The 22,966-nt window shown below is 39.8% G+C and overlaps 1 protein-coding gene across 3 annotated transcripts in view; it reads left to right on the forward strand.

The window, feature by feature from the left end:
* BMPR2 (bone morphogenetic protein receptor type 2) overlaps nucleotides 1-22,966 on the forward strand; it is a 192,072-nt gene that overhangs the window by 79,503 nt on the left and 89,603 nt on the right. For 2 of the 3 annotated variants that reach the window (XM_003820766.7, XM_063595542.1), the window contains exons 2-3: nucleotides 9,350-9,520; nucleotides 12,056-12,226. The exons of the other annotated variant lie outside the window; for it this stretch is intronic. In XM_003820766.7, coding sequence (XP_003820814.3) covers nucleotides 9,350-9,520; nucleotides 12,056-12,226 — 342 coding nt within the window. The remainder of the gene's footprint in view (nucleotides 1-9,349; nucleotides 9,521-12,055; nucleotides 12,227-22,966) is intronic. 3 annotated transcript variants of the gene reach the window in all.

Raw genomic sequence — 22,966 nt, forward strand, 5'->3', positions numbered from 1 at the left:
GTATTAGACAATGTAGATTATAGAATATTTCCATTTTCACAGAAAATTATATTGGATGGTGCTGATATATAGTATATGGAAGTCTGTCATGATAGCTATTGATCACACAAAAGATGTCAGTCTTATTTTGAGTGAGATACAATGCTGTGATTGTGTCTTACTTGAAGTCTGCTTTCCTCAGTAAAAATCCATTATAATGAACTCCTTTAAGAAGTGGAGAGTTTTTTGTTTGTGGGGAGTGATTAGTTTTATTTTAAAGTGTTTTTTGGCCCAAAATGGTTAGTTTTATTTTAAAGTGTTTTTCGATTATTTTCATGGTATGTTCTTTTGTGTACTTTTTATCTTAAAATTAAAGTAGTATTGCCAGGGGCGGTGGCTCACGCCTGTAATCCCAGCACTTTGGGAGGCCAAGGTGGGCAGATCATGAGGTCAGGAGATCGAGACCATTCTGGCTAACACAGTGAAACCCCGTCTCTACTAAAAAATACAAAAAATTAGCTGGGTGTGGTGGTGGGCGCCTGTAGTCCCAGCTACTTGGGAGGCTGAGGCAGGAGAATGGTGTGAACCCGGAAGGCAGAGCTTGCAGTGAGCCGAGATTGCGCCACTGTACTCCAAACTGGGCAACAGGGTGAGACTCCGTCTCAAAAAAAAAAAAAAAAAAAGTAAAGTAGTATTGCTAATTACCTGTTTCAGATCTCATCACAAAGGACACTATGTTTTTTTTTTGTTTTTTGTTTTTTGTTTTTTTGAGATGAAGTCTTGCCGTGTCGCCCAGGCTGGAGTGCAATGGCGCAATCTCGGCTCACTGCAACCTCCGCCTCCCGAGTTCAAATGATTCGCCTGCCTCAGCCTCCCAAGTTGCTGGGATTACAGGCGCCCACCACCACGCCCAGCTGCCCAGCTAAGTTTTGTACTTTTAGTAGCGATGGGGTTTCACCATGTTGGTCAGGCTGGTCTTAAACTCCTGACATCATGATCCGCCCATCTCGACCTTCCAGACTGCTGGGATTACAGGCGCGAATCACTGCGCCCGACCGATTGGTTCTATTTATATAGCACTTTTCTTTCTTTCTTTCTTTCTTTTTTTTCCCAGAGGGAGTCTCGCTCTGTCGCCTAGGCTGGAGTACAGTGGCACGATCTCAGCTCACTGCAACCTCTGCCTCCTGAGTTCAAGCAATTCTTCTGCCTCAGCCTCCCAAGTAGCTGGGACTATAGGCGTGTGCCACCACACCCGGCTAATTTTTGTATTTTTAGAAGAGACGGGGTTTCACCATATTGGTCAGGCTGGTCTTGAACTCCTGACCTCAGGTAATTCACCAGCCTCGGCCTCCTAAAGTGCTGGGATTACAGGCATGAGCCACCGTGTCCAGACTGTATAGCACTTTTCAAAGCCCTTTCATATATCTCTGCTACTCACAGTGAACCCGAGTGTGGAGATTGCATGTAAACTATGCAGTATACATGGCTTCATATGTGGGTATCTCTTAGAAGACACACAATAGTGTGAACTCTCCTAATAACTGTATATAAATGTGTAAGTTGAACCTGTATTCTTTCCTTTTTTCACTCCTTTCTTTTTTTTAAAGTGCCTTGGGATTTTTAGAAGGGGATATACCTTTCCAATAACCCATATACTATTGTCTGCCAAATTGACCATATTTTCAAAACAGATTTATTATCTATCTACCTACCTACCTACCTATCAATCATCTGTCTTTCTATTGAGAGACACTAATATTAGCATCTGATCCAAAACAATGAATGAGATTAAACCTCATGTAATAAGATTTTGAGTTAGAATAATAGCCTTATATGTGTTTGGGTTTTGCATACTGTAGCTGTCATATCGTGTTTCAGTTATTCATTGCTTCAGATGATTAAGGGTTTTTTTTTTTTGTGCTCAGCTTTAATATAGCTCATTTATCATGAACATGATATAATAATTTTTCATGACTATTATCTATTTCTAGTGATTTCTTCATCAATATAGATTTATAATGACTTTTTTTAGAATGAAAGAAGAAACAGAAAAATGACATAAAGATCAATTATTTTTAGCAAGCAATAATATAAAGATATTTTATATTATTTTTAGCAAGATTATATATATATATAGAGAGAGAGAGAGAGAGTATTATAGATAAGCCATTAAAATCTTTGGAAACCTATGCTAATTTTTCTGTGTCATACTTTCATCTTTTTCCCCCAACATCATATAGTAGAATGAGACACTTCTACTCAAAGGACAAGACATAGATTGCAAGTTTGACTTTTTTGTTTTTTTTTGAAATGGAGTTTTGCTCTGTCACCCAGACTGGAGTGCAATGGTGTGATCTTGGCTCACTGCAGCCTCCGCCTCTGGGGTTCAAGCGATTCTCCTGCCTCAGCCTCCCAAGTAGCTGAGATGACAGGCACACGCCACCACGCTCGGGTAATTCTTGTAGTTTTTAGTAGTGACGGGGTTTCTCCATTTTGGCCAAGCTGGTCTTGAACTCCTGACTTCAGGTGATCTGCCCACTTTGGTGTCCCAAAGTGCTGGGATTACAGGTGTGAGCCACCATGCCCAGACTTTACTTGTTTTTCAAGTAAATGATTGGACACCTTCAGTTTAAATGATATGGTAACACATGGACAATTCTGTATAGTGATACTTTTTGTTTAAAGCATTTATTTGCCATATATATAATATTTAAAAAATTTTTGAGCCACGTACTGTGACTCACTTCTGCAATCCCAGCACTTCCGGAGGCCAAGGCAGGAGGATCACTTGAGTCCAGGAGTTTGTGACTAGCCTGGGCAACATAGCAAGACCTTGTCTCTGCAAAAAAAAAAAAAAAAAACAAAAAAAGAAAACGCACACAAAAATTAGCCGGGCTTGGTGGCATGTGCTTGTGGTCCCAGCTACTCAGGAGACTTAGGTGGAAGGATCCCTTGAGCTTGAAAGCCGGAGGTTGCAGTGAGCCAAGGTTGTGCCACTGCACTCAAGCTGGGCAATATTACTGAGACCCTGTCTCAAAAAAAAATTTTTTTTTTTAAATTAAATGCTTAATTCTCTTATAGTCTATCTTTGTTAGTGTGCTCAGTTAGAATTTGGCCTCTGCTGTATTCTGTCAAATTGTCCTCTTTATCCTTTCTATAGCTCTGAGTTTAACAGATCTTTAGAATAGATGATAACCAGTGGTGATTGTTTCTTTAATGTGCACATTTTTCTTTATTCAAAAAGATGGCTTTCTTTTTATTTGACGTGTATTTTTTGCATTCTCTAACCCAATTTTCTTATACATTTGGGACTTCAATTTGTATCTGCCTATACTTATAATTACAATTTTTATCCCTGCCAAATCTTCCCTGTGTATAAATTGGTTATCATTAGGTTCTAAAAAGTTTTTATAGAGTTAATTTGAAAAGCTGTTCTTCATAATTGTGTACAGTTTCTAGAGTTTTACATTTATGGACCTACCTTGCATGCAATATCTTGAAGACAGAAAAAAGTGTAGGCTGTTCTCAAAACGTTGGAGTGAGAAAGTAAGATGTCCTGCTGCCAAATATAAAGTTGTTTTTATACTGTCTCTCTGCTGAAAATCCTTTTTATTTTTCTCCTTTAAGCCTTCCTCTTTGATTGAGTGCACTCTCTTCTTTACTAAGGTTTTAGTTTTTTGGATACTTGTTTAACAAACTTTTTGTCAGCTACCATTTGGCAGCTCACTTTCACAAACCTCACACTCCTCTTTTTACCTACTTTTAGTTGTTTGGCAAACATCTATATTTTTGTACAACTTTGGCAAAAATGATTTATCAATGTAGCTCCATACCTGTTGAATAAAAATAGTAGAAATTATACATCACAAGAAATAGAACCTTATTAAGAATTTTCTTTACATTTAACTTTTAAGTTCAGGGGTGCATGTGCAGGTTTGTTATATATGTAAACTTGTGTCATGGGGGTTTGTTGTACAGATTGTTTCATCACCCAGGTATTAAGCTTAGTATTTCATTAGTTATTTTTCCTGATCCTCTCCCTCCTCCCACCCTCCACCCTTTGCTGGCCCCAGTGTGTGGGGTTCCCCTCTATGTGTCCATGTGTTTTCATCATTTATCTCCCACATAATTGAGAACCTGTGGTGTTTGGTTTTCTGTTCCTGTATTAGTTTGCTAAGGATAATGACCCCAAAACCATACAAATTCTGGAAGACAGCCTAGGCAATACCATTCTGGACATAGGAACAGGCAAAGTTTTCATGACGATGCCAAAAGCAATTGCAACAAAAGCAAAAGCAAAACAAAAAACAAAAGCAAAACGAGATTTAATTAAACATAAGAGCTTCTGCACGGCAAAAGAAACTATCAACAGGGTAAACAGACAACCTACAGAATGGGAGTAAATTTTTGCAAACTATGCAACTGACAAAGGTGTAATAACCAGCATCTATAAGGAGCTTAAACAAATTTACAAGAAGAAAGCAACCTCGTTAAAAAGTGGGCAAAGGAAATAGATAGTTTTCAAAAGAAGACATGCATGTGGCCAACAATTATATGAAAAAACGGCTCAGTATCACTGATCATTAGAGAAATGCAAATCAAAGTCACAATGATATATCATCTCACACTGGTCAAAATGGCTATTATCAAAAAGTCAAAAAATAACATATGCCAGGAAGGTTGTGGAGAAAAAGGAACACTTATACACTGTTGGTGGGAGTCTAAATTAATTCAGCCATTTTGGACACATGCATGTGTATGTTTGTTGCAGCACTGTTCACAATAACAAAGACGTAGAATCAATCTAAATGCCTATCAGTGGTAATCTGGATAAAGAAAATGTGGTAAATATACACCATGGAATACTATGCAGCCATAAAAAAGAATTCTTAAAGGTTGATTCTACATCTGAAAATTACTTGAAATTAAACTAAAAAAGCCCAGTGTTTAAATTTTTTGGCATTTGACATTAGAATATCCATGCTATGGAGAAAAAGAAAACTTTAAGAATATTTTTTAAACAGAGAAGAACATACTGTACTGATATCTTGAAGGATTTCAAGCTAAACTAAAAATTCAATAGAAAAAATAAAATTAGTGCTAAAGGAAGTAAAGAACAGACATTGTAGTACAAAATTGAATAAGAGGATTGGAACAACACCTTGAGAAACTCTCACAGAAGCAGAGGAAACAATGAGAACGATAAAAGAGAATGTGCTGATTTTGGAGACCATGGATCCATAATCATATATCCATAATATAATATGGATCCATGTCATCATTTCCAAAAAAAGACATAAGAAAAATGAATGAAAACAGTTAACAGAGCATACATTAATATTATTTTCCTGACCTGAGAAAAGACCAAACTTTTTTTTTTTTTTTAAGAGATGGGGTATCACTCTGTCACCCAGGATAGGCTACAGTATTGCCCTAGTAACCCAGACTCTAGGGTGCAGTGGTGTGATAGTTCACCATAGCCCTGAACTCCTGGGCTCCAGCTATCCATCTGCCTCAGCCTCCCAAGTAGCTGGGACTGCAGGCATGCACTACCATATTTAAAAATTTTTTAATTCCTTGTGGGTACCTTACTGTGTTGCCCGGGCTGGTGCAAACTCCTGGCCTCAAGCAGTCCTTCTGCCTCAGCCTCCCAAAGTGTTGGGATTACAGGCACAAGACGCCGCACTCGACCACACCAAACTTTTTATATTGAAAGTATTGATTATCAAAAACACATATAATAAAAAGAGAACAGGCCAAGTGCAGTGGCTCATGCCTGTAATCCCAGCACTTTGGGAGGCCAAGGTGGGTGGATCACCTGAGGTCAGGAGTTTGAGACCAGCTTGGCCAACATGAAACCTCGTCTCTACTAAAAATACAAAATTAGCTGGGCGTGGTGATGCATGCCTGTAATCCCAGCTACTTGGGAGGCTGAGGCAGGAGAATGGCTTGAACCCGGGAGACGGAGGTTGCAGTGAGTCGAGATCATGCCACTGCACTCCAGCCTGGGCAGCAGAGCAAGACTCCGTCTCAAAAAAAAAAAAAAAAAAAAAAAGAACAGTACTTAGATACATGCTAGTATGTTTGTTGAATAAAAGAACATCAATAAGCATGTGTAATTAGTCTAACCTTCCTAGGTTGTTGAAAAGGAACTAAAATCAAGCTTCACCTCCAAAAATATAATGCTTATAATGACCTGTGCAAACAGTTTTGAACAAAAATGATAATTCCAGGAAGAAGGGGAAGCTAGAAAATTGAGAGTTTTAAATCAGAAGCAGCAGTTCAATTGAGAATAAGAATTGACTGGATTCAGTTGTTTAGCTAATGATAAGAAAAAGAAAAAATGACATCCCTTTGACATTTTCTTAGTTATTCCACAAACATATCTGCATAATTTATATTTTATTGTATTTTTCTTATCTTTTTAAAGGTAAGAAATCATAATATACTTTTTTCTTTTTTTATCATTCAATTTCTTTTTTTATTATTATTATACCTTAAGTTCTAGGGTACTGTGCACAACGTGCAGGTTTGTTACATATGTGTATAGTATACATTTTCTTTGTTGTTTCCCGTATGTGGTTGGGGTAGCATTTTGAAGAGATGGTCCTTCCACCTGCAAAGCTATTTGTATATTAGAATATTTAATTCTCCTGGGGACTGGACTAAAAGCCAGTGAAAATGCTTCAGGCATTTTGACAGGTAAACCAAAACAAAGTAAAATACCACTTCCACACATTTCCAAATTCTTCTCCCTTGCATGCAGTCCTGCCAAAATTAGGAACCACTATTTTTTTTTTTTTTTTTTGAGATGAAGTCTTGCTCTGTCGCCCAGGCTGGAGTGCAGTGGCGTGGTCTCGGCTCACTGCCTCCCGGATTCAACTGATTCTCCTGCCTCAGTCTTCTGAGTAGCTGGGATTACAGGCATGCGCCTGCATGCCCAGCTAATTTTTGTATTTTTAGTGGAGACGGGGTTTCACCATGTTGGCCCGGCTGGTCTCAAACTCCTGACCTCGTGATCTGCCAGCCTCTGCCTCCCAAAGTGCTGGGATTACAGGCGTGAGCCACCGTGCCCAGGCTAGTAACCACTGTTTATCTATTAATTTGTACTCAGGGTGTTAATAGAGCACGTTAATTGATTTTTTGAATATTGAACCAGGCTTGCATATCTGGGATAAACCACCTCGTACCTTTTTTTTTTTTTTTAACTATACTTTTTTTTTAAATGCTCAACTATCCACAGGCCCTTATGGTTTTGTTTTTTGTTGTTGTTGTTGTTTTTGTTTTTTGAGATGGAGGTTTGCTCTTTTTGCCCAAACTGGAGTGCAGTGGTGCGATCTCAGCTCACTGCAACCTACACCTCCCAGGTTCATGTGATTCTCTTGCCTCAGCTCCTGAATAGCTGGGATTACAGGCATACACCACCATGCCCGGCTAATTTTTTGTATTTTTAGTAGAAACAGGGTTTCACCATGTTAGCCAGGCTGGTCTCGAATCCTGACCTCAGTTGATCTACCTGCCTTGGCCTCCCAAAGTGCCTGGGATTACAGGTGTGAGCCACTGCGCCTGGCCAACATTGGATTTTTCAGTTGTATTACCAGTTTTATGTTCAAAACTCCTTTAAGAGGTTCTATTTTTATGCATTGTCTTTACTTAACCCAATCTCTTCATTTATAAATATGTAAATATTATGTATTTAGAAAATATGTAATGGTAAAGTTTGAAAGGATGCCTGAGTAACCAAGAACAGTGGTTTCCTGGGGTGGAAGGAGGGTAACATCGGAATAGACAAATGGGAACAAGGGTATGAGTGAAGCTTTTCACTATATAATCATTTATAAAATGGACAGATTGATCGGCTGACACTAAAGTTCTTTTCAGTGTTCTAATCCTATGAATCATGTCTAGAATATTTAAACTATTGATAAAAGACCAGCATCTACAAAATTTTTAAGTTTTCTTATTATTGTTGGTTAATATCATCTCCAGAATTTAGTTATTAGTTTTGTTCAGAAACATTATTTAAATAAATCAGCCTCAGTGCTATGGTGCGTATGAATTAAGCCATACTAAAGGTACACATCCAAAATAAAGAAACAAGTCAGAAGCCCCCAAGGAATATATTGGCCAAGTGTATTAGACTATTATTTTCGCTAATCAAACACATTAGGAAAGCCTACTGTAAGAAATGAAATAAAGATCAGATATTGCTTTCGATAACCTTTTACTTTAGTATTCTCAGCAATGTTGGTAAATATTTATTAGCTGATAAATTATGTGGCAAATGTTCTACAAAAATTAGTTAAATCGGATTATGTGTGTGGAGAAAGATTGGCATTAAAAGTACATTAGGTTGTCCTTTTAGGATAAGTCTATTGAGCATTTCTTTTTCTGGTTATTATATTGATAGTTTGAATAACAGAAAGTAATTTTTTTGGTCGTGCATGGTGGCTCACGCCTGTAATCCCAGCACTTTTGGAGGCCTAGTTGGGTGGATCATCTGAAGTCGAGAGTTCGGGACCAGCCTGACCAACATGGAGAAACCCCATCTCTACTAAAAATACAAAATTAGCCGGGCGTGGTGGCACATGCCTGTAATGCCAGCTACTCAGGAGGCTGAAGCAAGAGAATCGCTTGAACCCAGGAGGCAGAGGTTGCGGTGAGGCGAGATTGTGCCATTGCACTCCAGCCTGGGCATCAAGAGCGAAACTCTGTCTCAAAAAAAAACAAACAAAAAAAAAAAGAATTTTTTTAAATTGAAGTATAATTTATACCTGAAGTTCACTCAATTTAAGTGAACAATTCAGTTATTTTTTTTGCAAATGTACACACTTGTGCAATGGTTACCAGTTTAATTTTAGAACATATATATACCCTAAAAAGAAACCATGTACCCATTCATAGTTACTCTTTGTATCATTAGTTTACCATACCTAATTATGTATGTAACTTTGTATAACTGACTATAAAATATGATAAAAGTAAGTACTATGCAATTTCCAGAATTATTCAGCCTTCTAGGTTTGTTTTGAAGACTTGGTAATTTTGAACATGGACATTTTCTTTGATGATATTTTTTATTTGGACACCAAAATTATTTAATAGAAGCAAGAGTGGTGAGAATAATTTGAGTATGAGAGGATTGCTTTTGGGAAATGAGAATTTTAAAATTTCCTTCTTGTTTGGAGTTTACAAATGAATTCATGAACAGAAGAACGTCATTGAATGTAAAATTACAAATTTATGTAAAGATTTCAATTCAAATAATTTAGTAGGGAAATTTATGAAGTCATTCAGATAAGACAAAGATTTTATATAATATTTTGAAAACATTAAATAATTTGTCATTCCTTTATTTCCTTTATTTTAGCTTCACAGAATCAAGAACGGCTATGTGCATTTAAAGATCCGTATCAGCAAGACCTTGGGATAGGTGAGAGTAGAATCTCTCATGAAAATGGGACAATATTATGCTCGAAAGGTAGCACCTGCTATGGCCTTTGGGAGAAATCAAAAGGGGACATAAATCTTGTAAAACAAGGCAAGTGATACTTTCCTTACCTGAAATGACTGTGTTTTATACAATTGATATTTATCTAAAAAGGACATGGGAGTATGTTAAAATCCTGTTCAGAAAAACAGTGAATTTAAAAGTGTATATATAAAGCCAGGTGTGGTGGCTCATGCCTGTAATTCCAGCACTTTTCGAGGCTGAGGTGGGCGGATCACTTGAGGCCAGGAGTTTGAGACCAGCCTGGGTAATAACATGGTGAAACCCCGTCTCTACTAAAAATACAAAAATTAGTCGGGTATGGTGGTGTGCGCCTGTGGTCCCAGCTACTCAGTAGGCTGAGGCAGGAGAATCACTGAACCTGGAAGGCGGAGGTTGTAGTGAGCTGAGATGTCACCAGTGCACTCCAGTCTGGGCAACAGAGCAAGACTCCATCTCAAAGAAAAAAAAAGTGTGTGTATATCTCCACAAGCCCCAAATTTATAAAAGGCTATTTATTTTTAGATTATTTTAAAAACATCTTTCTTATAATGTTATACATGCCCGTTCTATGAATTTTGGAATATATAGAGAACTACAAAGAAAACAAAAGTCTACAATAATATACTCTTTAAAAATATTTTTACTGGCCGGGCGTGGTGGCTCACGCCTGTAATCCCAGCACTTTGGGAGGCCGAGGCGGGTGGATCACTAGGTCAGGAGGTGGAGACCAGCCTGGCTAACACAGTGAAACCCCGTCTCTACTAAAAATACAGAAAATTAGCCGGGCGTGGTGGCGGGCGCCTGTAGTCCCAGCTACAGGCTGAGGCAGGAGAATGGCATGAAGCTGGGAGGCGGAGCTTGCAGTGAGCCGAGATCGCACCACTGCACTCCAGCCTGGGCGACAGAGCGAGACTCCGTCTCAAAAAAAAAAAATTAGGAACATACTGTATAAACAGTTTCATATCCAGTTTTCTCCACCTTAATTATAAGCATTTTTCCATGTCTTTAAAGAATCTCTGAAAACCTTTTTAACTTTTGCACAACATATCATTGTATATATGTATCATAGTTTACTTACAGATTATTCTGTTGGTAGACATTATGTTATTTTCATGTTTTCACTGTAATGCATAATGAAACACAGTTGTTCAGTGAACAACTTTAAACATAATTTTTTGATTGTATGTGATTGTTTCTTGAAATAGATCCCTTGATGTAGAATTATTAGGTTATAAGATATATCAATATTTTAAAGACTGTATAAAAATTTCCATGTGGCTTTCTAAAAGTACTGTTCATTTATATTCTCTCCAACACTGTATGAAGGTGTCTGTGTTACTGAATCATTTTTCTTTTTTTATTTTTATTTTTTGAGATGGAGTCTCGCTCTGTCACCTAGGCTGGAGTGCAATGGTGGGATCTCGGCTCACTGCAACCTCCGCCTCCCGGGTTCAAGCGATTCTCCTGCCTCAGCCTGCCAAGTAGCTGGGACTACAGGTGCGCACCACCACGCCCAGCTAATTTTTGTATTCTTAGTGGACACAGAGTTTTGCCATGTTGGCCAGGGTGGTCTCGATCTCCTGACCCTCATGATCCGCCCACTTCGGCCTCCCAAAGTGCTGGGATTACATGTGTGAGCCACCGTGCCCAGCCATTTTTCTGATATATATTATTTATTTATTTGTTATTTTATTTTTGAGACAGAATGTCACTCTGTCACTCAGGATAGAGTGCAGTGGCACATTCATGGCTCACTGCAACCTTGACCTCCTGGGCTCAAGCAATCCCCCCAAGTCAGTAGGACCACAACTAGGCACCACCATTCCCAGCTAATTTTTAAGTGTTTGTAGAGATGTGGTATGGCTGTGTTGCCCAGGCTGGTCTCAAATTCCTGGGCTCAAGTGATCCTCCTGCTTTGGCTTCCCAACGTGCTGGGATTCTAGGCGTGAGCCACCGTGCCCAGCCATATTATTTTTTAAACCTAAAACAATATATTTGGTATAGACAAAAATGAAACCTTACTCTTGCTTTAATAATTCTTCGATTAGCTGGGTGCAGTGGCTCACACCTGTAATCCCAGCACTTTGGGAGGCCGAGGCAGGCAGATCACCTGAGGTCAGGAGTTTGAGACCGGCCTGACCAACATGGAGAAACCCCGTCTCTACTAAAAATACAAAATTAGCCGGGCATGGTGGTGGCACATGCCTGTAATCCCAGCTACTCGGGAGGCTGAGGTAGGAGAATCGCTTGAACCCGGGAGGTGGAGATTGCAGTGAGCTGAGATCGTGCCATTGCACTCTAGCCTGGGCAACAAGAGTGAAACTCTGCCTCAAATAAATAAATAATTCTTAGATTAATCATGCAGTTAAACCTTTTTTGGTGGCCTTTTCCCCCCCATGAAATGTCTTTGGTATCCTTTACCATTTTTCTGTTTCTTAAAAATATGTTTCCTGTTGATTTGCAAAACTGTTTCATAGCTTACACGTACTCTCACATTTATTGAAATTACTGCTTAGTTTGTTGTTTTTCTCTTAGTTTTCTTTATCATATTGTCTCCTTTTTTGTATTCATATTGATTTATAGGATGTTGGTCTCACATTGGAGATCCCCAAGAGTGTCACTATGAAGAATGTGTAGTAACTACCACTCCTCCCTCAATTCAGAATGGAACATACCGTTTCTGCTGTTGTAGCACAGATTTATGTAATGTCAACTTTACTGAGAATTTTCCACCTCCTGACACAACACCACTCAGTAAGTAAAGTAACCAACTTTTCTTTGTATTTCCTTTCTCCAAAGATTTGCAAAATATAAAAAAACATAAAAAACATTCAAGGTTGAAGCCAGGCGTGATGGCTCATGCCTGTAATGCCAGCACTTTGGGAGGCCGAGGTGGGTGGATCACCTGAGGTCAGGAGTTTGAGACCAGCCTGGTGAAATCCCGTCTCTGCCAAAAGTAAAAAATTAGCTGGGCGTAGTGGTAGGCGCCTGTAATCCCAGCTACTCAGGAAGCTGAGACAGGAGAATTGATTGAACCCGGGAGGCAGAGGTTGCAGTGAGCCAAGATTGCGCCATTGCACTCCAGCCTGGGCAACAAGAGTGAACCTAAAAGAAAAAAAAAAATTCAAAGTTGTTGGGAGTGAGAGGTAGAGTTCCAGCATCATAAGATTACATCTGGCAAACACCTGAAATCCGAAAGCGATGCACCAGGACTTCCAAGGCATCAATATATTACTAAATAACTTTGGTAAAATATAGTACTGGCCAGGCACAGTGGCTCATGCCTGTAATTTCAGCACTTTAGGAGGCCAGAGCAGGAGGAGCACTTGAGCCCAGGAACTGAAGACCAGCCTGGGCAACATAGTGAGATCCCATCTCTACCAAAACAATAAATAAATTAGCCAGGCGTGGTGGTGCGCATGTGTAGTTCAGCTATTTGGGAGGCTGAGGTTGGAGATTTGCTTGAGCCTAGGAAGTTGAAGGTGCAGCTATTGTGCCACTGCCCTCTAACCTAGGTGACACAGCAAGACTCTGTCTCAAAATAAAATAAAATGTAGTACTTTACAACCTGTATGGAGGGAAATTTGGTTAAGACAACTACATGTGTGCTTACTCTTTCACCTAGCTTTCACATTTCTTGGAATTTATCTAGAAGATACATCTTCAATAGTACGAATATACATAGACATTGAGTTGTTTACTGCAGTGTTACTTGTAACTGCACAATATTAGGAAGTAAATGTCCAAGAATAGGAGATTAGTTGAAATATACTATGGTACATACATGTAATGGAGTACCAACTATACAGCTATAAGAAAAAAATAAGATCTCTATGAACTAGCACAGAGTGATTTTCACCGGTAATATTAGATGCAAAAAGTACATATAGTAGGCTGTCTTGTATAGGACTGGAAGGAAAATAAAAAAGCCTATCTATTATTGACTTACCTTTAAAAAGAGAAACAAAGAATAAATAGAAAATAATGAACTTGGTTATTTATAAGGGATCCAAGGAATGAGACAGAAAGAATATGGAAGGGAGTGAATGTTCTCTGAGTGTAGCTTTTTTTTTGGTTTTTGTTTATTTTTTTGTTTTGTTTTTTTGAGATGGAGTTTTGCTCTTGTTGCCGAGGCTGGAGTGCAATGGCACGATCTCGGCTCACCACAACCTCTGCCTCCCAGGTTCAAGCGATTCTCCTGCCTCAGCCTCCCTAGTAGCTGGGATCAGGCATGTGCCACCACGCCCGGCTAATTTTGTATTTTTAGTAGAGACGGGGTTTCTCCATGTTGGTCAGGCTGGTCTCGAAGTCCCGACCTCAGGTGATCCACCTGCCTCAGCCTCCCAAAGTGCTGGGATTACAGGTGTGAGCCACTGTACTCGGCCTGAGTGTAGCTTTTTGTATGTAGTTTTTACTGTTGGCATCATGTCACTATTCTACGTAAGCAAAAAAAATTAAGTACCTAACAATGGAAAGGAGAAAAATTCTTCACAGTATACGCAAACTGAAATAAATGAACCCAATTTTATTTTTATTTTATTTATTTATTTTTTTGAGACAGAATCTTGCTTTTGTCACCCTGGCTAGAGTACAGTGGCATGATCCCGGCTCACTGCAACGTCCACCTCCCAGGTTCAAGTGATCTCCTGTCTCAGCCTCCCAAGTAGCCAGGATAACAGGTGTCTGCCACCACACCCAGCTAATTGTTGTATATTTAGTAGAGATGGGGTTTCGCTGTGTTGGCCAGGCTGGTCTCAAATTCCCGACCTCAGATGATCCGCCCACCTCGGCCTCCCAAAGTGCTGAGATTACAGGCCTGAGCCACCGCGCCCGGCCCCAGTTGTATTTCATATTACTATAATAACTACCCTGATACCAAAGTTATTGAAAGATAAGGGGGGGGGGGGAAAGCCCTGAAGAGAAAAAGAACTAATTCAAGTGATTTATAAGCACAGTATTTGACTATATACACTCTTGTGCAAGATGTGATATAAAGGATGGAGGAGAATTGCAAACAAATACTGAACTCTTTTGAGAAGATTTGTCTTTTAGTAGTGTGGGCAAAGCAATTCTGAAACCATCGTAGATGCATTATAGGATTAAGAAAATAAGTTGAGGCCGGGTGCAGGGGCTCATACCTGTAATCCCAGCACTTTGGGAGACTGAGGCGGGCAGATCACGAGGTAAAGAGATCAAGACCATCCTGGCCAACATGGTGAAACCCCATCTCTACTAAAAATACAAAAATTAGCTGGGTGTGCTGGTGCATGCCTGTAATCCCATCTACCCAGGAGGGTGAGACAGGAGAATCACTTGAACCTGGGAGGCGGAGGCTGCAGTGAGCCGAGATCATGCCATTGCACTCCAGCCTGGGCAGCAAGAGTGAAACGCTGTCTCAAAAGATAAAAATAAAAAAAAGGAACGAAGCCTTCTTAGAAAAATGATTTATCCCAAGACTGGAGCAGGATAGATACAAGATAAGCCTGGGACATCTTGTAATGTTTTAATAATTTTTGTAAGAAAGTAAGGAAAGAGCCTGTAATCCCAGCACTTTGGCAGGCCAAGGCAAGAGGACTGCTTGATCCCAGAATTTCACAACCAGCCTGGGCAACATAGACCTTATCTCAAAAAAAAAATTAAAAAGTAGCCAGGTGTGGCACACGCCTGTAGTCCCAGCTACTTGAGAGGCTGAGGTGGGAGGATCACTTGAACTTGGGAAGTCAAGGCTGCATTAAGCTGTGATCAGGCCCCTGTACTCCAGCCTGGGTGACAGTGAGACCCTGTCTCAAAAACAAAACAAAGCAAAAAAAGGAAGGAAAAGTACCTAAAAATATCATGGAGACTTGTCATAAGGACACAGGAGCCAGCTGGAAGGAACTCCCACTGGCTAAATCTGGGTTAATTTGAGTGCTAAACAAGTACATTAATGAACTGTGAACCACTGGAAGGAAAATGAATCATGAGTAGAATGTCAAGTGCCAACTGGTAAATGTAGGATTGCTGGAGTTGGCAGCTTATCATTCTGCAACCATTGTGTTAAGGATTGGATCAGGCAAGAATCATCAAAGGATCCTAAATCTAGGGGCAGTTTCAATGAGGAGCCAGGATATTTGCATGCCTCCCACATATCTCAAGGGAAAAGTTAGTAATTATAAAATGGGAAAAATGGACACCTTGACCAGATAATAAAAGTTAACATTATTAAAGAAGGACACATGGAAATCCATGATACCTAGAGAAGGACACATAACTAATATAGTACTATATTCCAGTCAAGAATGCATAACCTGAATTTAATCATGAGGTAATATCACACAAACCCCAAATTAGGAATGTTCTGTTACAAAAAGGGGGATCTCATTTTTCAAAAATGCGACTGTCATATAAAACAGACTGTGGGAAAGGTCTAGGTCAAAGGAAGCAAAACAGACTGGACGACTAGGCAGTGCCTGTCTTTTACTGGATGAGAAGAATGTGATAAAGGACATGATGATTAGAGAAAAATGTTGTTTCAATGTTAAATGTGCTGAAGCTGATAACAGTACTGTGGTTTTATAAGAGAATAATCATATTCTTAGGAAATAATCTAAGAAGTGTTTAAGAATAAAGGACCATCATTCTACTGTGTATTGGTTCAAAAAAAGATTGTGTGTGTGTGTGTGTGTGTGTGTGTGTGTGTGTGTGTAGAAAGAGAGAGATAATAAAAGCAAACAGTAAAATGGTATCAGTAGGTGAATAGGTAAATCTGGGTAAAAGTATATGGTGTATTCTTTGTACTATTCTTGTGACTGTTGTGAAAGGTTTAAATTATTTCCAAATAAAAAGTTTAAACAATTTTTAAAGTTTAAAAAGTTAAAATATAGCACATCTCAAGAATTTTCTTAGTCAACCAATTATAACAGACCATACTCTAGGATCATCAGTTTTGGATTATTTCCTTTGATTTGTTGATGAAGCACTAAACTGAAAGCAATAGGAAATTTTCTTTATAGCTGTAGTTTCTACCTATTGAAGGCCATTAGCTTCTATTAGGAGATTGTATTGAATTGGATACATTTATTTTTCACAAACAAAACAAAGTCTCTAATTTTCACTTGTACTTCTAGCTAGATGAAAGAGAGAAAGTGGCCATGTGCGGTGGCTCACACCTGTAATCCCAGCACTTTGGGAGGCCAAGGTGGGTGGATCACCTGAGGTCCGGAGTTCCATGCCAGCCTGGCTACCACGGTGAAACCCCATCTCTACTAAAAATACAAAAATTAGCCGGGCATGGTGGCGCATGCCTGTAATCCCAGCTACTTGGGAGGCTGAGGCAGAAGAATCACTTGAACCCAGGAAACAGAGATTGCAGTGAGCCGAGATTGCACCACTGCCCTCTAGCCTGGGCGACAGAGACTCCGTCTCAAAAAGAAAAAGAAAGAGAGAAAGTGAATTTGTTCATACATATCCTCAAAGATCTTTACAGCTGCCTTACATTTCAGATTGTTACCTAGGTCTTAGTTTAGTTTACTATAACCTTTTGACCCAAAAGTAGGAATATTGCCAGCTAGGAATCAGTAATGCTATTGCAATAAAAAGGGAAAGTGTTTTAAGTAAAGCGCTCTAATTTGGAAGCATTAACTCAATTTATATATTTTGTTCTTGAGACAAAAAAATTGAGTGAAGTTAAAGTTGGCAAACAAGATCAGTTTTGGCTTTTGCACTAACCTCAAGAAAAATAACTACTGTAATATCAAATGTCAGACATTTAGTCTGCAATTGCTAGATGTTTAACCAAAATAAAAATAATTTTATTTGTTGAAGTTTAAAGAAAGAAATTAAAATATAAAAATCAGAAACAGAACTTTTGCTCATGGCCATATAACAATAAATAGAAAGTTTGGTGATGGTGAGTTTTTTCTCCTTTAAAATTTTTCATTATGGCAGGGCACAGTGGCTCATGCCTGTAATCCCAGCACTTTGGGAGGCCAAAGCAGGCGGATCGCTTGATCCCAGGAGTTTGAGACCAGTCTGGGCAACATGGAGAAACCCCATCTGTACCAAAAATACAAAAATTAGCTGGGCATAGTGGCGCACACCTGTGATCCCTGCTACTTGGGAGGCTGAGATGGGAGGATCACTTGGGTTTGGGAGGCGGAAGTTGCTGTAATCCAAGATTGCGCCAGTGCACTCCAGCCTAGGCTACAGAGTGAGAACCTGTCTTAAAAAAAAATGAACATAAAAATTTTAACAAAAACATATTTTAAAATTACAAAAAACTGGCCAGGTGCGGTGGCTTACGCCACTAATCTCAGCAGTTTGAGAGGCCAAGGCGGGCAGCTCACTTGAGGTCAGGAGTTTGAGACATCCTGGCCAACATGGAAAAACCCTGTCTCTACTAAAAATAGAAAAAATTAGCTGGGTGTGGTAGTGGGCGCCTGTAATCCCACCTATTCGGGAGGCTGAGGCACGAGAATCGCTTGAACCCAGGAGGCAGAGGTTGCAGTGAGCAGAGATTGTGCCATTGCACTCCAGCCTGGGCGACAGAGTGAGACACTGTCTCAAAATAAATAAAATAAAATAAAATAAAATAGCCGGGCGCAGTGGCTCATGCCTGTAATCCCAGCACGTTGGGAGGCCGAGGCAGGCGGATCATGAGGTCAGGAGTTCAAGATCAGCTTGGCCAATATGGTGAAACCCCATCTCTACTAAAAATACAAAAATTAGCTGGGCATGGTGGCACACCCCTGTAGTCCCAGCTGTTCGGGAGGCTGAGGCAGAAGAATTCCTTGAACCCGGGAGGCAGAGGTTGCAGTGAGCCGAGATCATGCCACTGCACTCCAGCCTGGGCGACAGAGCGAGACTCTGTCTCACCAAAAATAATAAAATAAAAAATAAAATTACTAAAAACTGTGCAAACTTAGCAAAGAAATAAGTGGATCGCCGGGCACGGTGGCTCACATCTATAATTCCAGCACTTTGAAAGGCCGAGGCAGGTGGATCATGAGGTCAGGAGTTCGAGACCAGCCTGGCCTATATGACGAAACCCCATCTCTACTAAAAATACAAAAAGTATAGCCAGGTGTGGTGGCATGTGCCTGCAGTCCCAGCTACTCAGAAGGCTGAGGCAGAAGAATCTCTTGAACCTGGGAAGTGAAGCGGAGGTTGCAGTAAGCTGAGATCATGCCACTGCACTCCAGCCTGGGCAACAGAAAGAGATTCCGTCTCAAACAAAAACAAAAACAAAAACAAAACAAAACAAAAAAGTAGGTAGTGTGGGAAGACTGTGGAAAGGTTATTTTTTATTTTTATTTTTTATTTTTTTGAGGCGGAGTCTCGCTCTGTCGCCCAGGCTGGAGTACGGTGGCTCACTCGGCTCACTGCAAGCTCCACCTCCCAGGTTCACGCCATTCTCCTGCCTCAGCCTCCTGAGTAGCTGGGACTACAGGCGCCTGCCACCACGCCTGGCTAATTTGTTTTTGTATTTTTAATAGAGACGGGGTTTCACCGTGTTAGCCAGGATGGTCTCGATCTCCTGACCTCATGATCCGCCCGCCTCGGCCTCCCAAAGTGCTGGGATTACAGGCGTGAGCCACCGCGCCTGCTGGAAAGGTCACTTATTATTCCTATAGTTTTGTATTGTTTGAATCTTTAATTTAAAATGAGAATATATTCATGTATTATTTGTGTAACCAATAACCTGCTTGTTAATTTGGAAAAAGAGAAAAATGACATAAGTAGCAAGGAAAAAAATAATCTCCAATAGTCTCTACACCCATATACAACCATTGTTAATATTTAGAATGTTTCTTTCCAGTCTTTTCTCTCTTATTTTTGCGTAGCTGTATTTGTAATATACATCCATTTTAGATCCTGCCTTTTTGTTTAACATAAATATTTTCCAGGTTACTATATATGTTTCATAGTTGTCAGGTTTTTGTTTTGTGTTGTTGTTTTTTGATTCAGTCTCGTTCTGTTGCCCAGGTGGGAGTGCAGGTTTTTTGTATTTGTATTTTTAGTAGTTTGGCCAAGCTGGTCTCGAACTCCTGACCTCAGGTGATCCACCTGCCTCGGCTTCCCAAAATGTTGGAATTACAGGTGTGAGTCACCACGCCCGGCCACATTTTTATACTTTTTCAAAATACTAGTGTAACATCTCACGTACCCCATAAATATATATACCTACTATGCACCCACAAAAATAAAAAATTAATATATATTAATGTAGAAGGCACAGGATAAGAGAAATATAAGGTTGCATCCTTTAGGAAAATATTAATTCTTTAATGCAGTAGTAACAAAATTCCATTTACACATTATTTATTGTTCATCAGACAGTTTTCATTCTGAAGTTTTGTTAGCTCTGCACTTCTGAATGCCAGCCTCTATCCCGTATCTACCCTACCTACCTACCTTGCTCCTCTTCTCTCAAAAAGTAATCCTTTTTCATGTTGGGGTTTTTAAAATTTTACATTACTTACTTGCCTGATGAACAAAGCAAAACCTGTTAACTGACCTGGCTTTTACTGATAAACTCAGTGGAAGCTTTTCGTCTGTAAAATCTAAGTCCCGGCCGGGTGCAGTGACTCACGCCTGTAATTCCGGCCCTTTGGGAGGCCAAAGTGGGCAGATCACCTAAGGTCAGGAGTTTGAGACCAGACTGATCAACATGGAGAAACCCCGTCTCTACTAAAAAAAAATGCAAAATTAGCCGGGCGTGGTGGCACATGCCTGTAATCTCAGCTACTTGGGAGGCCAAGGTAGGAGAATCGCTTGAACCCGGGAGGCGGAGGTTGCAGTGAGCCAAGATTGCAGCATTGCACTCCAGCCTGGGCAACAAGAGTGAAACTCTGTCTCAAGGTTAAAAAAAAAAAAAAAAAAAAAAATCTAAGTCCGAAGCACGTATGGTGGAATTGACCAGTGTTTAATAAATATCTTCTGAAATACTAGACAGAATTGGTTGCAGACTATGAAATAATTTCCATGTCTTTATTTCAACAGCTGCAATTTTTATTGTCTTTTTAGGATTTCCAATTCCATGTGTGTCCCTCTCTTCCTGCCTTAACTGTGTCTAATTTCCTTATAATGTGCTCTCTGATTACTGAGCATTTTCTGCATATTTTCATATGCAAAAACTAATTACCCATCTAATAATTATTTAGTGGTTTCAGATACAGATGTACTATAATAGAGTCATAGATACATGGAAACATTTAAAATACATTCAAAACCAAGATGAGACTAGCCATGATTTGAGTAACAAGCATCTTTAAAATAATGTTAAATAGGCTGGGTGCGGTGGCTCATGCCTGTAATCCTAGCACTTGGGGAGGCCGAGGTGGGTGGATTGCCTGAGTTCAGGAGTTGGAGACCAGCCTTGGTAACACAATGAAACCCGTCTCTACTAAAATACAAAATAATTAGCTGGGTGTGGTGGCATGCGCCTGTAATCCCAGTTACTTGGGAGGCTGAGGCAGGAGAATTGCTGGAACCCGGGAGGCGGAAGTTGCAGTGAGCTGAGATTGCGCCATTGCACTCCAGCCTGGGATGCAGAGCGAGACTCAAAAATAAATAAATAAAATAAGTTAAATAATAGTTGAACAGACACAACTTTGACCAAGAATACACGGACAACTTCAATATACTGTTTTGAGCACTTCTCAAAATGTCTCATTAAAAACAACACATTTTGTATTAGCTGTAATATGAAATTAGCTTAATCAACTGCCAAAAAAAAAAAAAAAGGATAATTTGAGGGAGTGAAGCAAAAGGTTTCACTTGATTGTTTGGAATGTTATATAGTGTAATGATTAAGAGCATAGGTCATCAGTCGTAGTGCCTGGGTTAAAAACCTTGCTGTTAAACTTGCTAAACATAACCTTGAGCAGATTATTTAGCCTCTGTACATCAATTACTTCATATGCAAAATAATAGTATCCAATTTATGTGGGTGTTTAGATTAAACAAGATAATACACTAAAGTGCCCACATAGAGAAGACTTTCAATAAATAACAGTTACTTTCTTAGGAAATAACTGTCTTTAAGTCATTTTAGAAACTATTACAAACATCCTCCCCCATATCATTTTCCTTTTACCATAAAGGATACTTTTCTGCTAATTTTTATTTATTATGTATGAAAGCCTATATTCTGTGATTTTTTTTAATTTGAAGGATTGTTATTGAGTTTCCTATGATATTTGTTGTTTCCTATGTCCTTATACTTGAGAAACAGAACACATACTATTTCCTGCATCTTTCATACACAGAAAAAAAATAAAAGCTAAGCCGGGAGCGGTGGCTCACACCTGTAATCCCAGCACTTTGGGAGGCCAAGGCGGGCGGATCACAAGGTCAGGAGTTTGAGACTAGCCTGGCCAATATGATGAAACCCATCTCTACTGAAAATACAAAAATTAGCTGGGTGTGGTGGCAGGTGACTGTAGTCCCAGCTACTTGGGAGACTGAGGCAAGAGAATAGCTTGAACCTAAGAGGCGGAGGTTGCAGTGAGCTGAATTCACCCCACTGCACTCCAGCCTGGGCGACAGAGTGAGACTCCATCTCCAAAATAAATAAATAAATAAATAATAAAAGCTATAGGAAGTTGTTCCTGAAAAAACAGATATTCTGCCTTTTTTCCTCCAATTGTATATTTGTAAAAGTGTTTAGCAATAAGTAAGAGGCAGTGGATCCTCATTGTTCCTGAATTCCGTTTTGCCCCCCTTTTACTTGCTAAAATGTATTTGTAACCCCAAAACCAATATTCACAGTGCTTTCATGGTCATTCCTAGACATGCACAGAGTGGCAAAAAATTCGAGTCACCCAAGGTGCACGTTCCTAGCTTAGGTTGAAGAAGGCTATGCTCTGCCTTCTTGTTTCAGTTGTCATACTGTAAACAAGTATCTTTTTCAGTCTATTTAGTGGTATTCTTTTGCATTTTTATGCTTTTTGTTGCTTTTGTGGTTTGAAATGGCCTGCAAGAGTGGTGCCAAAGTGCTGTCTAGTATTCCAAAGAACAAGAAGGCTGTGATACACCTTCAGGAGAAATACGTGTGTGAGGTAAAATTCATTCAGGCATGAGTTATAGTGCTGTTGGCCATGAGTTAAGTGTCAATGAGTCAACCATATACAACCATATACAGTACGTTAAATAAGTTGTCTTTAAACAGAAAAACATAAAAGAAGGCTACGTATTTGGAATCGGTTGACAGAACATTGTGACTTGAGGCTCTTTTTAAGTTAGCAGGGCATGGTGGCATGTGCCCGTACTTCCAAAGTAGTCCCAACTGTTTGGAAGGCTGAGGTGGGAGGATCATTTGAGCCCAGGAGTTTAAGGCTACACTGAGCTCTGATCACTCTACTGCACTCCAGGTGGGGCAACAAAGCAAGACCGCTCTAAGAAGGGCCAGGCATGGCAGCTCACACCTGTAATCCCAGCATTTTGAGAGGCTGAAGTTGGTGGATCACTTGAGCCCAGCAGTTTCAATAGTAACTTGGGCAACATAGCAAAACC

The sequence above is a fragment of the Pan paniscus genome, chromosome 13 (assembly GCF_029289425.2).
Source record: "Pan paniscus chromosome 13, NHGRI_mPanPan1-v2.0_pri, whole genome shotgun sequence".
NCBI lineage: Eukaryota > Metazoa > Chordata > Mammalia > Primates > Hominidae > Pan > Pan paniscus.